Source organism: Xyrauchen texanus, chromosome 46 (assembly GCF_025860055.1).
Source record: "Xyrauchen texanus isolate HMW12.3.18 chromosome 46, RBS_HiC_50CHRs, whole genome shotgun sequence".
In the NCBI taxonomy this organism is placed as follows: Eukaryota; Metazoa; Chordata; class Actinopteri; order Cypriniformes; family Catostomidae; genus Xyrauchen; species Xyrauchen texanus.
The window spans coordinates 21992389-22008729 of NC_068321.1; the positions used below are offsets into that span (position 1 = coordinate 21992389).

At 37.7% G+C, this 16341-nt stretch overlaps 2 protein-coding genes across 2 annotated transcripts; both read left to right on the forward strand.

Annotated features, from left to right (window-relative positions):
- The first annotated feature begins 1007 nt into the window (after window positions 1-1007).
- On the forward strand, window positions 1008-13457 carry LOC127638246 (protein unc-45 homolog A-like). Its single transcript, XM_052119688.1, has 19 exons — window positions 1008-1170; window positions 1438-1639; window positions 1726-1901; window positions 2159-2248; window positions 3605-3772; window positions 4242-4410; window positions 5147-5317; window positions 6192-6363; window positions 6864-7164; window positions 7621-7715; window positions 7938-8079; window positions 8177-8317; window positions 8946-9073; window positions 9391-9457; window positions 11168-11281; window positions 11851-11966; window positions 12248-12365; window positions 12482-12637; window positions 12770-13457. Exons 2-19 carry the CDS (start codon window positions 1438-1440, stop codon window positions 13052-13054), a joined length of 2811 nt encoding a protein of 936 aa, XP_051975648.1. The 5' UTR covers window positions 1008-1170; the 3' UTR covers window positions 13055-13457.
- Window positions 13458-14976: 1519 nt separating this feature from the next.
- gdpgp1 (GDP-D-glucose phosphorylase 1) lies at window positions 14977-16341 on the forward strand. Its single transcript, XM_052120170.1, has one exon. The coding sequence runs from the start codon at window positions 15128-15130 to the stop codon at window positions 16202-16204; it is 1077 nt and encodes a 358-aa protein (XP_051976130.1). The 5' UTR covers window positions 14977-15127; the 3' UTR covers window positions 16205-16341.

Sequence of the window (16341 nt, forward strand, 5' to 3'; positions counted from 1 at the left end):
AAGAAATGTTAAAATAATTAAAATAATCTAACTTAATTAAAATGCAAAAATACTATAAAATGTATGCCCACAAATTATAAACAGACTCTGTCTGAAACTTCTAGAATCCAGAATTATGCATGATTAATTATTTTAATCAGACACGTCTTTGGGCGAGGGGGGCCTTCAAATATTGCGAGGGGGCCTGGGAGTCAAAAAGGTTGAGAACCACTGCTTTAGAAGATATCACCCAGCACATTTGACTGACAGTTTTGTCCCTGAAAACTCTGCCCTGTCTATAACCATAACTAGGCCTTTAGATTCCCTCAAAACTTTGGATGATTCCAAAGAGAAAGAATTCCAAACAGATGCCTTCCAGGAATGAGGCCTGGAGTGCCTTTGTCTAGAAAGTTCTCTGGCCTAAGATCTGAATCAAGAACAACACACACAAGTTTAACAAAATAACTTTTTTGTTTGTTATTTATTATTATTATTATTATTATTATTATTATTATTGTTGTTGTTGTTTTTGTTGTTGTTGTGTGTATTGAACTGTGTTTTTTAAGGTTAAAATAAATGTCAAAATTAAATAATTAAAACAATGTAGAGAATGTTACAGACATTATAACCAATCAAGAAAAATCCGCATCGTTTAGTTGTAATACCAAATTAATTAATTAATTAATTAATTATGTACAGGTCTAAAATGCAACATTCTTTTCCAAATAGCAAGTAGTCTCGACATTAGTCAACACCACGACTGAAAAAATTATATACATTTTTTTTTTTATCTCTTAGATAAAGCAGAATGCAACTATTCATATGACCATATTATCGTTACACCGGAATCTGCCAAGAGAAGCGAGAAGCTGCCTCTTGCTGGACTTATATGGTAAAGACGCCCTTGAACAAATAAGGCGGATCTTCGATTACAGGAGTGGCGAATCTTGGTTCATGAATATTAATTACGTTATGCAACGTTCGCCAGTAGGAATCGTTTGCGTCATCATTGCGCACCCAGACCAGGAAGCGTACAGGGCAGTACAGAAAAGAGTGAGCAAACTACTACACTTACGAAGGCCTGTATACATAAAAAGCATTGTATAGACAAATAAAACCAGAGCTCAGATTGCATCGATAAACTTGGCTGAAGACTTTATCTGATTAGCGACTACAAACACGCAGAGAAAGGTGAGGTACACAGGATGTGTCTGATCAAACATCTGCTGTTACAATGCCTGTATATTACATTACAAACACAGTAAACCATACAATGTGTTTCTTTTGCAAATGCATTTAACATAATTCCATTTCAGTTATTTCTGAAATATGCTTTGTCTCTGATTTTCAAGTGGCAATATTCTTTTATATTTTCAAGTAAAGTCACTCAGGCTGTCAGATGTACTGTTTGTTGTGCATTGTATACGTGGATCTAATGAGCAATAGCTACCTGTTTAGATGACCCAGGACTCATCTGCATTAAGAGAGGAAGGGAACAGTCATTTTAAAGCAGGTGATGTGCAACAAGCTCTCAGCTGCTACACTAAAGCTCTGAAGATCAGCGACTGTCAGTCCCAGAGTGCAATTCTGTACCGCAACCGTTCAGCATGTTATCTCAAATTGGAAGACTATGCCAAAGCAGAGGCAGATGCCAGCAAAGGTAATGAGTCGTTGATACCTGTTAATGTTATTTGTCACCAGCATCCTGTACATCAGTCTAAAGGATTTGTGTTTCCTTCTTTCAAGCCCTGGATGTAGACCAAGGTGATGTTAAGTCCCGGTTCCGTCGAGCACAGGCTCTAGAGAAGCTTGGACAGCTGGAACAAGCTTTTTTAGATGCCCAGAAATGTGCACAGTTGGAGCCCAAGAATAAAGCTTTCCAGGATCTCCTCAGACAGCTAGGAGCACAGATCCAGCAGAAGGTGTGTATTAAGTGGTACTTACTAAGCATCATTATTACAGTACTTTTGATTATAGTTATGTAGAGACTTGGGGGTGGGGTTTTTGGACTAAAGCCTGTAAGCAACCAGCTTTAACACCTTAGCAATATGGACGGCAACTTTAGCACAGGCAAGCGTTTGCTTCCGAAAAGGTGAAAAGAAAAGGTGTTTTTGTTACAAGCGCCCTGTGTCATTTGCTATTTTATATTGATTTGTTTATGTGTATCTTTTGAATACAGGCAGCCCAGTTCTCCTCCACAGACTCACGAGTTCAACAGATGTTCAAACTACTTTTGGACAGCTCAGCACAGACTTCAGACAGACAGAAGGTGAGCAAGACAGCGTTTAAAGTCTTTAACCTCCTCAGACACAAATGTGATTGCTTTGTGCATTTTCCATTTCCCTTTTTTATTTTTAACTAGTAGCACCTAATAAACAAGCAAAAAATATATGTACAACACTGTGCAAAAGATTTAGGCACTTGTGAAAAATGTTGCATAGTGACGATGTCTTCATAAATTGTTTTCATTTATCACTTAATGCCATACAAAGTCCAGTAAACATAAAAAGCTAAATCAATATTTGATGTGACCACATTTAAAACCGCACCAATTCTCCTAGGTACAGTACATCTGGACACAGTTTTTCTTGGTTGTTGGCAGATAGGATGTTCCAAGCTTCTTGGAGAATTTTCCACAGTTCTTCTATCTATTTAGGCTGTCGCAACTGCTTCTGTCTCTTTATGTATATCTCAGACTGACATGATGCTCTGTGGGGGCCATGACATCTGTTGCTGGGCTCCCTGTTCTTCTATGTTTTGTTTTTTGCTTGTTTATTTTGTTGTTAAGAAAACAAAATATGAGGAAAAATTCTAAATCTAGGTACTGATTACCATTGTCCCATGTCTGCCAAACACGTTGAGTGGTCCAAACATCATCTGCAGCCAGTAACTGAACTTTAGGTCAGATTTTTAGGATTGAATGCACTTAGCTGCATAGAAAGCCATAGGTTACTCCCTATCTCCCTATTTACTTAACCTCCGGTGTGCTGTCTGTCTACACTGGTCTCAGAACAGTTTGAATTACACCTTATTTTCATCCTAACTCCATATAAAGCATCTGAAAGCAACATTTTTCATCATTTGGTTGAACCCATTGATTCTCAATGTGAAAATCAACAGTGAACATACAAATACATTTATTAATGTTAATGAACAGAACCGTATTGTACAGTGATAACTAAATAAAGTATAACAAAATGTATATAAAAATTCAGTGAAATGACTCACATATGTTTTAAAAGTTATTCAAAATAACTAAAATCCTTCAACTTTTGAGGGAATACTGTCCCCAAAATGGATGAATTTTAAAGTGGCATATCATATGAAACACGGGATGCTACTCTTTACACCCAAATAGGTTTTAAAGAGGTTTCTTACCAGAGAAACTTTTGTTGGCTCTGCGCCCATAGAAGCACATCATGGATATCAACGCCATGTTGTTATGTCTCGTGACTCAGTGTGGCAGATGTTTAACCCTTAGTTGACTGTCTAGAGTGTTGTGAACTGTATTCTATTCTATATTAAATTCATTTAAATTATAGCGAAGCTGAAATACAATGTCCACACATGTTAAACTTTCTAAAACTATGTATCTTTGAGACGCTCTTCATTGTGTTTCACTCAGGCTGCTCAGAATCTGGTGGTGCTCTCACGGGAGGATGCTGGTGCTGAGCAGATCTTCAGGAATGATGGGGTCAAACTCCTTCAGAAACTCCTGGAGTCTCAGGAGGAGGAACTGGTTCTCTCCGCTCTCAGAACTCTGGTTGGCCTGTGTACTGGACACCAATCAAGGGTGAGGAACTGCTCATCAACATCAAGCTAAATCTTCATATTCTAGCTCATGATCTATCATACAATGGCAAGTTTAGATGTATTAGTAGTTTGGAGCACTTAATGTATTATTATGATCACCTATGCTTAGGGCCGTACGGAATCTGCTAACTTTTTACATTTTCTGAGATGATTTGGGGGTAAATCTGCAGAATTATGTGGAATAGATACAAACAATGGAGCTGAGATTACTGCACTATTATTGGTAGTTGTTATTAATATTACAATTCTGCAGAGATCTGTAGAGCTTTCTGCTGAGTTTCTGATACCATGTTTGCCTGCTTATGAATATTAATTAATTTCAGTGAGGGTTTTTTTTTTTTATCTAGCCAAAAGTCATTATATCAAGTAGAACTGAGGTTTTTACTATATGTAATCTCTCAAAAGTCTATTTAATATGCTTATTTTTACCTTTTTCTTTTTTTGCATAGACAATGGCCATTGTGAACGAGCTCGGCATGGACAGCTTGTGTGGCGTCATGGGTTCTTCTGCCTCTGCCGTGTCTCTATCTGCATGTCACCTGCTTCAAGTGATGTTTGAGGCTCTCACAGAGGGCATGAAGAAAGAGATCAGAGGAAAAGATGAGGCTATACTGCCAGGTGAGAGACTGAACTTCACTCTTAGAGTCTCTGTGACCTAATTTAAGCCTATGATGAGACCAGAAATAATTGCCAGTAGATACAAATGGTTATTGTGGAAGGACGGAGAGCGGGCCATGATTTTGCGCACCTGATTAGGTCGATTAAGCCTGAGAGGGATAAAGGCGACCGGATACAGCAGTGCGACAGAGAGAGAGTTACGGGCAGCTGTGCGGCATGTGTTTTGTCTTTTTGTTTAAGTTTATTATTAAAGTTATTTAGATTGTCAAGCCGGTTCTCGCCACCTCCTTTCCCTTTAACTGTGTTACAGTTATGATGTAAAATGTGTGTTTATGCAAAATACACACATTTACTTTGGTGATGATGACTGACTGTTTATTATCTCACTTATTACATGACTTCTTGCCAAATAAATGGACATGAAATATTGATTTAAGTTGAAATAATTTAATCGTGTGAGAAGATATTCTGTGGAGTAGGAGTTTCAGGTTTTTTTTTCACATAGAATTCAATCAAAACTGAGTATTCCAGCAATCTGTGAAATAATTGTATATGTTGTAGCCAAAAAAGATTTCCAGTCTCCAAACCTTCTCAAAGATTTAAAAAAGTTGTGAAAATAAATCCAAAAGACCCTTAGATATTAAATTAATATTATCAGAATTTCTCCTGTCACTGTTAACTGTCTTATGGAGTGAAACATATAAAACAAAAGTTTTTTTGTTTTTATGGGATGTAGAACCCTCCCGTGAGCTGCGCTCCATGTTGCGACATCTCATTGACATGCTGCCTGCAACAAGTGTGTCTGGATCTGGACGTGACAGTGCCATCAACCTGCTGGTCAAACAGGTGCCACGAAAATCTCTGAAAAACCCAGACAACTCGCTCACCCTGTGGGTTATCGACCAAGGTAATTTTGACCTGTACTTATAGAGATATTTCACCCTAAAATGAAAGTTCTTTCGCCCTTTACCCTTTACTCACCCTCATGTGGTGGTGGCGTAGTGGCTAAAGGCACAGGGCTGTTAATCAGATGGTCGCTGGTTCGAACCCCACGGCCACCACCACCATTGTGCCCTTGAGCAAGGCACTCAACTCCAGGTTGTTCCGGGGGGTTTGTCCCTGTAATAAATGCACTGTAAGTCGCTTTGGATAAAAGCGTCTGCCAAATGCATAAATGTAAATGCATGCCATTTAAGATGTGTATTACTTTCTTCTGCTGAACACAAACGAAGATTTTTAGAAGAATATCTCAGCTCTGTAGGTCCATACAATGAAAGTTAATGTTAACCTGACCTTTTGAAGCTCCAAATATCACATAAAGGCAGCATGCTAGATGGCGCTAGAAAAATCATGTGATGTCAAGATTTGTAGGGAAAATGTAGTTACATTTTGTTCTATTTTAACACAAATTTGATTATTTTTATGCTGCCTTTATGTGCTTTTTGGAGCTTCAAAGTTTTGGTCGCCATTCCCTTGCATTGTATTGACCTACAGAGCTGAGATATTCTTCTAAAAATGTTCTGCAGAAGAAAGAAAGTATTACACATCTGAGATGGCATGAGGGTGAGTAAATGATGAGAGAATTTTCATTTTTGGGTGAACTATCCCTTTAATTCACTTAATGCTACAGTAGGCTATGGAATTCTGGGCGCTCTAGCGACAGTGGTTGAAACGTAAAATTGCAAGTTGCTTGCGGTGGAACATTATTGTGTTTTATGTACATTTCTGATAATGCCAAATCTATAGTAACATTTACAAATTAAATTTGTATTTCTTTGTAGGTATTAAGAAGATTCTAGAAGTAGCAGGAACTGTTCCTGAGTTTGGGAATGGGCCGCCGCTCACAGACAACACTCCCATGAGCTGCTCCGTTCTACTTAATAAGCTCTACGACGACCTGAGGAGTGAAAAAGAGAGAGAGAACTTCAGCAAACTCTGCGAGGAATATGTTCAGTAAGTGATGTCTCACAGAGATATGTAGGTATTACGAGGGTGAATCTAAAAAAACTGTCAAGAACATATTTCCGGATCATATATTGTGAATTTTCTTCACATAGGAAATGAAGCCTATTTTACAAACCTTACGATTTATTTGTATAATGACATTATATTTTAAACAAATAAGAAAAAAATCTGTTTAAAAAATAAATAAATACAAATTTGTCTGAATCAATGTCCGATGATCATTATGTTCAATACTGTATCACTTTTTCCCATTCACGTAATGCGAGAGATTCATGAGAATTTGAGGGAAAATAAGGTCCCAATCCAAAAAATCTTAATGGTCCTAAAATAGGAATTATATTCTTAATGATAAATGTAATTTCCTATTTTTTCCTTTTGATTTTGGGGTGAAATATGACCTGGACATTTCTTCGTGAGACTCCCCCTTAAATCTGATATTGCATGGTGGCAAATATGTAAAGTTATTCTTGTTTTGTGCTTATTTCCAGGCATCATTTTGGCAGCTCTAGTATGGAGAGTAAACTGCGTGCGATACAGACCGTGTCAGTCCTGCTGCAGGGTCCCAGTGATGTGGGGAATCTAACCCTGGAACTGAGCGGTATCATGGAGGCCGTCATCTCCCTTTGCGCCTCTGAAAACATCTCCCACCAGCAGGTGGCAGTAGAGGCGCTCATTCACGCTGCGGGTAAAGCAAAGAGAGCGTCGTTCATCACAGCCAATGGCGTTGCTCTGCTCAAAGACCTTTACAAGAAAAGCGAAAACGACCGAATACGTGTGCGAGCACTGGTGGTGGGTATTCGAAACTGCAAATTTTAAAGCGATAGTTCACCCAGAAATTTGAATTCTGTCATCATTTACTCACCATCATGCTGTTCCAAACCCCATATGACTCTTATAAGGAACACAAAAGGAGATGTGAGGTAAAATATTTGGGGCTGACAGTCTCAGTCACCATTCACTTTCATTGTATGGAAAAAAATGCAATGAGAGTGAATGGTGACTGAGGCTAACATTCTACCTGAAATCTCCTTTTGTGTTCCACTGAGGAAAGAAACACATACAGGTTTGATACAATGTGTAAACATGGTGAGTAAATAATATATTTACATTTTTGGGGGAGCTAACCCATTAAAACTCAACCTACACAAAAAACCGAGCATTTTGAGTTACTTTTCTATCATTTGCTGATTTTTGTAGTTTGTTCATCAGGTATAGTAATGTTCACATCTTATGTGTGTTTTGTAGGGGTTGTGCAAACTTGGCTCTGCTGGAGGCACCGATTTCAGCATGAAGCAGTTTGCCGAAGGTTCAACACTCAAACTCGCCAAGCAGTGCAGGAAGTATGTTAATGGTTTCATACTGGTGTAACAGATGAACTATTAAATAGATACAGAGATTTGGACAGTGCAGAAACGTAGTAGCTGAATCTAAGCAATTTTTGCATGTGTGTGAAATGTGCATATCTAAAACAGAACTCATTAGAGGTGTAGAACGATATTTAAATGCTAAGATGCATATGCAGGTGGCCTTCAGCTGTGGTATAATGTGTCTTTTTCTCCCAGGTGGCTTTGCAATGAATCTCTGCCCCCAACATCACGCCGCTGGGCCATCGAGGGTCTGGCATACCTCACGCTGGACGCAGATGTGAAAGAGGACCTGGTGGAGGACAAGAAAGCCCTTCAGGCCATGTTTGAGTTGGCAAAGGTACCATTTACAACATGTAATTGATGTACTTTTCCAAGCTATTGACCAATGCTTTGAGATACAAATGATCGTTCTTGTTCTTTCGGAATCTTTGCAGTCTGAGGATAAAACCGTGTTATTTGCCATCGGATCCACGCTGGTCAACTGCACCAACAGCTATGAAATCGAGAAGCCTGACCCCCAGATGGTGGAACTTGCTAAATATGCGAAACAGCACGTACCTGAGGAGCATCCAAAGGTAAAAAGCCATCAGCTGTTGAAATAGTCACCCTATATATATATATATATAATCAATATAGTCATGTTGTTTCAAACCTGTATGACCTTCTTACTACTTTCCAAAACACAAGGAGAATTTAAGCAGAATGTTTATGCGCCAATTTATCATGCAACGAATGTATACTGTGACCACAAACATGCCATCAACTTGGTTGGCAAGTTACAAGAATCAATGGTTTTGGTGTCATTGGCTTCAAATCGGGTGTGACGTGTCTTGATGCAAACATGCAAAAGAGATTTGAGAGCTACGGCGGAGGGCAAGATTTTCAGTGAAAAGCATCTTGCATTTCGGTCTGTTCCATACACCAAGCTATTGCATGACTTCAGAAGACTTGGAACATAGCGTACAAGTTGTATGGACTACTTTTATATTGCATTTTTTTTTATCCTTTTGAGCTTGAGAGTCCCTGTTCACTATATATTTCAATAAAAAAAGAGCAGTGTGATCAGTGTTTTATGGAATAAAGAAAGTCAAAGGGGTTTGGAATGACATGAGTGTGAGTAAACTATGACAGAATTTTCAGTTTTTCATCAACTATTCCTTTAACGTCCAAGCACCACTAATGCCTCAATGTGTTTGTATGCAGGATGCACAGTCATTTGTCGAGAAGAGGGTTGTGAAACTCTTGGAAGCTGGAGTGGTGTCAGCATTGGTGTGTATGGTGAAACAGGAGAGTCCCACCCTCACGGAAGCCTGCAGAGAGTGTATTGCCAGGTCTGCCACGTGTCTGACTGTGTTCTTATTGGTTTCCACCCATACTAGGCAAAATCAGTCCACAATGGATCTCAACCACTAAACCATACACTATATGAAGATTTAAAAGAAAGTTTTGGTGAATTCAAAGACTGCTACTGTGAAAGGAATTCATTTGTGTTCCAGTTTTGGCTGTCATGGCTTATGTCTTGGATCGAATTGCTTTTTAAGGGAGCTTCTTTAAAATTAGATTTTAGTGTAGGAAATGGCTTATTCTTTGTCCAAGAAAGTGTTCTCACTTTTTTAAATGAAATTCTCTCTCTTACTCTTTCTGACAGGGTGATGTTGGCGCTGGTGGTGAGACATGAGGACAGGGGTTTAGTTGTTGCACAAGGTGGTGGAAAGGTAAGACATTTCTTTCCAGTCTTTCAGGTGTAGTATCTTCAATGACCACAGGCTGTATTGCAGAAACACTGTCTGCACTGTTTTTCAATGTATTTAATGTTAACAAGTTTGACGGACATTTTTTACCATTGCATCGCTTCTTATTTTCTTTCAGCATCTTGAGAAGGAGCATCATGTGTTAAGACGCCATGTCAAAATAAAAAGAATGTAAACATTTATAAACGTGTCTCAACACGTGTTCAGTTTTTATTTGTTGTGCAGTAGCCATAACAGCCCCTTTCTCTATAACCCAATCCTATTGGTTAAGAAACATTGTGATTTCAGTTAGGATCTCATTTAGAACATTGAACTTGTAAGATCTGAACTTGAAGGAATATTCTGGGTCCAATACAAGTTCAGCTCAATCAACAGCATTTGTGGCATTATGTTGATTATCACAAAAATATATTTTGACTTCTCCCACCTTTTCTTTAATGAAGGAAATGTTTGGGCACTTACAGTGGAAGTGAATAGGGCAAATCTATAAATGTTAACATACTGTACTCATTGTTTTAAAAGTGTATCCACAAGACGTAAACAATATGCGTGTTAACAAATAAAATTGCTTACTAAACTTTCTGTGTAAAGTTTTATCCAATTTTACAACTTAGTTGCAATGATGACTTAACGCCATATACCTTAAAATGACAGTAAAAAGGAAGATTTAAACGCACTCACCTGTGTGTCTGGACAAACTTACAGCTAGAATGCCAAGAATCTGCCAAGCTGTCATTGCTGCACGTGGAGGATTTTTGGATTAGAACACTTTGAAGTAGTTTAAGACATTTTTTCAAATTATTAATGTCCTGACTATACATTGTGATCAACTGAATGCCACTTTGGTGAATAAAAGTACCAGTTTCTTTCCATAAGAGCAAAATCTGTACATTATTCCAAACTTTTGGCTGCGTGCGTGTGTATACCATATAAATATGTAACATTTAGTGAGTTGAGACTCGGAATCGAGACAAAGACTCGAAACTTGACAAGGACTTCAGATGGAAGACTCGTGAACATCTCTGCCTCACTAATCCGATTTTTGCTTTTCCTAATGAAAAGGAGTGAAAAGTCAAAACATTTTGTGGTAAACAACGTTATGCCATAAATTCTGTCGATTGAGCTCAACTTGTAGTGATCCCGGAATATTCTTTAAAGACTTAAACCGGGTTCACATTGTAGAATTCTTGCCACCATTGTACCGTCTGACACTAATTTCAGAAAATGTTTATTATTTTTCAATGTAGTGCAAAATTAGCATTCTTTGATCTCTTAGTGTGACATGTTTACTCTTTGCAATAAATCTTAGACTTCATACAAGTTTTGGCAATTTTTGACATGTTTTGTTGTAGTATCGTAGTGTCTCCTATGATGGGCAGACAATGTAACACCCAGTCAGTGCTGTCAATTGAGATGTTTGGGAACAATATCTTGGCTACAATGTGTATGGTACAGTCTGACATTATGTTGCACAGTGTGCCATGGTTGGCTTTTACCCAAAATCTCACTTGGATCATATCGCACAATCTGACAAGCAACAATCGTAAAGGACAGGACGTAAATCGTACAGCATCCACTCTACCTAAGATTGGACAGTTCTGTAATACAGCCCCACAATGAGGATGTTTAACAATTTTTTAAATGAATGAATTATAATTTTTCTGTCCAATGAAGGCCTTGTTACCGCTAGTTTCCGAGAGCACAGATATGGGCAAAATAAAAGCAGCGCAAGCTCTGGCCAAGATCACCATCACCTCCAATCCTGAGATCGCCTTCCCAGGCGAGAGGGTAAGACAACACCATGTTCAAGGACACAATGGTGGTGGCCATGGGGTTAGAACCTGTGACCTTCTGATTAACAGCCCTGTGTTTTAGCCACTATATTATATATTTAATTGTTATTTATTATATTTTTCATTTATTTGATAATATTATTATTATTGCTGTTGTTATTGTTAAAATATTATTATGAGTTATTTTCTATTATATATATATATAATATTACAGATTCATATTTTATTTATTTTATTATATATGTTTTTATATTAGATAATAATAACAATTATTACTATTATTGTTGTTAATATTAGTATTGGTTATTTTATCATTTGAATAATAATTATAACCATTATTATTTTTGTTGCTTTTGTTATTAATATTATTATTGGTTATTTTTTATATTTAAAATATTAAATATTTATATTTTATTGATTGTTTTTTTTTTTGTAATTTTATATATATATATATAATTTTTTTTTAATGAATATTATTACATTATATTGTGATGCATTTGCATACCTAGATGGACAATGGAAAGTTTAGCTGTTTATGTGATAAATTATTATTTGTGTGTGCAGGTGTATGAGGTGGTGAGACCATTGGTTAGTCTGTTGGCACTTGACTGCACAATGCTGCAGAACTTTGAGGCTCTGATGGCACTTACCAACCTGGCTGGCATCAGTGAGAGACTCAGGTTTGCTGAGATCAACTACGAAATATTCTATTTAATATCATACTCTGAATTCTTAATGTAATTTGGAGTCAATAGAAAAATCTAATTATTATTGGTCTGGAACATGATCTGCAATGTTGTTTATGGTGCTGCTTATGCACAGTGCTGTAAAACAATACCAAGGATGTAATGTATGTTTATATGTCGCAGCTGGTTTTGGCACATTGTACCATTACCGTTCTGATAATATAAATAAGAGGAACTGGAAATCCACTTTTTCAACCTACCTTTCAATCCCAAAGGCAGAAGATCATCAAGGAGAAAGCCGTGCCTAAAATAGAGGGCTACATGTTTGAGGAGCATGAAATGGTTCGTGCTGCAGCCACCGAATGTATGTGTAATCTGGCCTTAAGCACTGAGGTATGTCACAGGCACACTTTACTGTGAAGGTTTTTTGAGTGCTGAACCAAAAACGCCATAAATGTTGTGGTATTACATGAGTCAAAAGTGTGATGTTACCAAATGTCATTTATCAGGTGCAGAAGCTATATCAGGCTACAGAGAGTGACCGGCTCAAGTTGTTGGTGCTTTATAGCGGAGAAGATGATGAGCGATTGAGGAAGGCAGCATCAGGCACGTTGGCTGTGTTGACAGGAGATAGTCCAGAACTATGTTTGCGTATACCCGGAACAGTGAGTACCGTCAAACTGATTTATGGGTTTCCTGTATTCTTACTAAAAACAAACTAACAAAGGAGTAGTAAATCCTCAGATTTTTCATCCAAACCTCTCACAGTGTTTTCATGTACCCTTTCCTCTCTGCAGACAAGTCACTGGCTTGAGATCTTCCAGGCTTTGTTGCTCAGTGAGAGTCAGGACCTGCGGCATCGTGGCGTGGTGATAATAATGAACCTAATGCAGGCTGATAAGAGCCTTGCAGAGAAGTTGATTGAGAGCGAGGCACTGGAGATCCTTTCTGTATTGACTACAGGAGATGACCCCATCCAGGCCTCCATCCGCAAAGCCGCCCAGCGCTGCTTGGATCTGGCTATGGAGTATGGCCTCATCCGTAGCAATGAGGGAGGAACTAACGGAAATTCCGAAGAATAATCTGAAGTCTGCTTCTCTTGCAGGGATCAGCTGTTGAGTTATAGCAATATATCAATGTGATGCAATCTAAAGCTTTTTTCCACACAGTCGTTTGGAGCTTTATATTCACTATGGATAAAAACAGCATACATTTCACACTGTCCAAAGAGACCAAATATTGCGTTCATTCACTTCCATTCCATTTCTTGCACTCAAACAATTTATTTTATGTGTGCATTCCAATATATTATAAAATTATTCCTCTTAAATGCATTGGCCCTCATGTTTGTTAAGGGCACACATGAAAAAAAAATTATCTTATGTTATTTATGCATTGACACAATTGTTTGATATCACCTCAATATTTAAAGTCTTTAATTACTGAATGTGAAATGATGTATTCTGGTTTTATATAAACACTACTCTTGTTTGAAGTGTGGTTGTTTTAATGATGCATCATTCATCTGCATACTCTTGTTTGCATACTCTTAGATTAAGGGGAGGTACTACAGGCATAAATAATGATTAGAGTTAGATTTAACAAATTTGACAAAAATATTGACTATATCTCACAATATATTCACAATATTTTGCAATAACATACATGGGATTTTTTTTTTTTTTAAATTACCTTTTACATGTTTCAAAGGCCATTTTCAGTTATATTTTGATTTTTTACTAAACATTATTTACTGTTTCATAATAAATAGATAAAGACCCCTAATTTTAGATTTAATTAAATATTTAGTAATTGTCAAAATATTTTTTGAGAATCAGTTTTCCTTGCCATTTTTAGGCAATTTTATCTTAATAGGCTTGTTTAACTTTTGAGGGGAAAAAAAAAAAACATGCTAGTTTGCATGCATTGAATGCTTTTTAAATATTGAAGACAATAAAATATGTCATATTTAAAAAAAAAATAATTTTTAATATTTAATTAGATTATTTAATAAGCAACCTAATTAAAGGGATAGTTCACCCAAAAAAGTTAATTCTCTCATCATTTACTCACCATCATGCCATCCCAGATGTGTATGACTTTCTTTCTTCTGCTGAACACAAAGATTTTTTTGGGTTTAAGCTCTGTGGGTTTATACAATGCAAGTGAATGGTGACCAAAAGTTTGAAGCTCCAAAAGCACATAATTGCAGCATAAAAGTAATCCTTAAGACTCCAGTGGTTAAATCCATATCTTCTGAAGCTATCCGATTGCTTTTGAGTGAGAATGGACCTAAATAGGACTACTTTTATACTGTACATCTTGCCATTGCAGTCTTTAGGCACAATCATGATTTGAAGCTCAAGTACACTTCCTAGTGCTTGACACATGCAGAGAACTAGGAAGATGGTGCTTGGAATGTAATCGAGCTTAAAATCATGAACAACAATGAGACTGCTGATGTCAAGATTTATTGTGAAAAAGGAGTTATATTTTAGTCTGTTCTCACCCAAAACTTTAGGAGCTTTAAAGTTTTGGGCACCATTCACTTGCATTGGATAGACCTACAGAGCTGAGATATTCTTCAAAAAAATCTTCGTTTGTGTTCAGCAGAAGAAAGAAAGTCATACACATCTGTGATGGCATGAGGGCGAGAAAATTATGAGATAATTTTCATTTTTGGGTGAACTATCCCTTTAACATATTTAACGTTATAGGTTGTCACGATACAAGACAGTATTGTGTTCAATTCAGTTCACCTGTTGTACATCTCCTTAAAACAAGATTTAAGAAGAAGTGTTCGGACGTTTTATCAAGACGATAAAACGTTTAGTAAAACAAATAGCTTGCACATAAAATCGATCAATAAAACAGGAAAGGAAAATAAACTACAAGTCGAGTTGAAACGTGCTGTATGAACCTTCTCGCTTTCCATAGAAACCAATCCGTTGTGTCACATGATTCTTTGTAACCAATCACAGGGGTTTAAAACGTGCCCGTTCAAACACATGTTGCAGTGTCATTTTTGGACACGGCATCATCATTTTGAATAGAAACCATTGAAATAAAGTGTTTATAATGAGTACTACTAATCTGATTGAAACACTTTTATGATTATTTAATAAACTGGATTCCGCTTTAATCAGCCCAAAACTATGGATGACTGTAATATTTTTACGTACACTAACAAGGATTTCATAAACAATGTTTGCTCGCCAAACGGACATGATGGACATCAGACCAGGTCCAGATTTGACATCGCTCTGCGGTCCGGATGGACGGAGAAGATGAACGCCGGGTTGTTCCGGTACCACCTGGGTGATTTGGAAACAAGGGTGCTTCCTGGTTCGTGTGGCTTCATCGCTCAGCTGAACATCATGAGAGGCATCGAGAGACGAAAACCGCAGGAGATCCTGAGCATCAGACAGAATTTTGATCCAAAGCAGTTCAATTTTAACAAGATCAACCCCAAAGAACTGCTGTTTGAGTTACAGAGAGAGAATGAAACCACATCTGAACAGAACTGTCATCAAAATGGTCTAAAACGGACGTGTAAAATCATAATAAACGTGAGTCCATTGGAAATCGGGCACTGTCTGCTTGTTCCAGATCCAAGCCGGTGTTACCCGCAGATTTTGACTCCTCTGGCGGTCCAAATAGGGATTGAAACCGTTCTGCTGAGTGCTGATCCAGGTTTCAGGGTTGGGTTCAACAGCATGGGTGGATTTGCCTCTGTTAACCATCTACATCTCCATGGTTATTACCTAAACTACCAATTGAGAATTGAAAGCTCCCCATCTGAGCTAATCCTCCCTGAGAATAACCTGTACTGCCTGGTGGACTTCCCAACTGGGTTTCTGTTTTACACCCAGGGTCCCGATCTGGATTTGACAGTCAGTGCTATATGTAAACTCACCGATATTATGGTTGATAAGAACATAGCACACAACCTCTTCATCACCCGAGGTTGTCCTCCAAACAGGCCAGCTGACCCATTTAACAACCGAAAAGGGGTGAGGGTCATCGTCTGGCCCAGATTGTCGTGTTTTGGGGCAAAAGAAGAGTCTGCCTTCAATGTGGCCCTGTGTGAACTCGCCGGACACCTTCCCTTTAAGAACAAAGAAGATTATGAAACTATCACTGAGGATGGAGTCAAAGCAATCATCCAGAAATATTTACTGTCTGAAGAAGAGTTCAGTGAATTGCAGAAGCATGTAATTAAGAATTTATAGTTAGAATTTGAAGCACAGATCAAAATATCCTGTCCCAAAATTGGTTTTCTGGGGAAAGGGTTTCAGGAATAACTAAATGCATTGCTGCTAATATTACTATCAACATCTGTGTTGGAAGTTGTGGTGTGGAAACTGTA

Coding starts and splice junctions, on each gene's coding strand:
- LOC127638246 (XM_052119688.1), top strand. CDS start 1,438: ATGACCCAGGACTCATCTGCATTAAGAGAGGAAGGGAACAGTCATTTT. Junction 2,249..3,604: donor AGACTTCAGACAGACAGAAG/GTGAGCAAGACA, acceptor TGTTTCACTCAG/GCTGCTCAGAATCTGGTGGT. Junction 7,716..7,937: donor CTCGCCAAGCAGTGCAGGAA/GTATGTTAATGG, acceptor TTTTTCTCCCAG/GTGGCTTTGCAATGAATCTC.
- gdpgp1 (XM_052120170.1), top strand. CDS start 15,128: ATGGATGACTGTAATATTTTTACGTACACTAACAAGGATTTCATAAAC.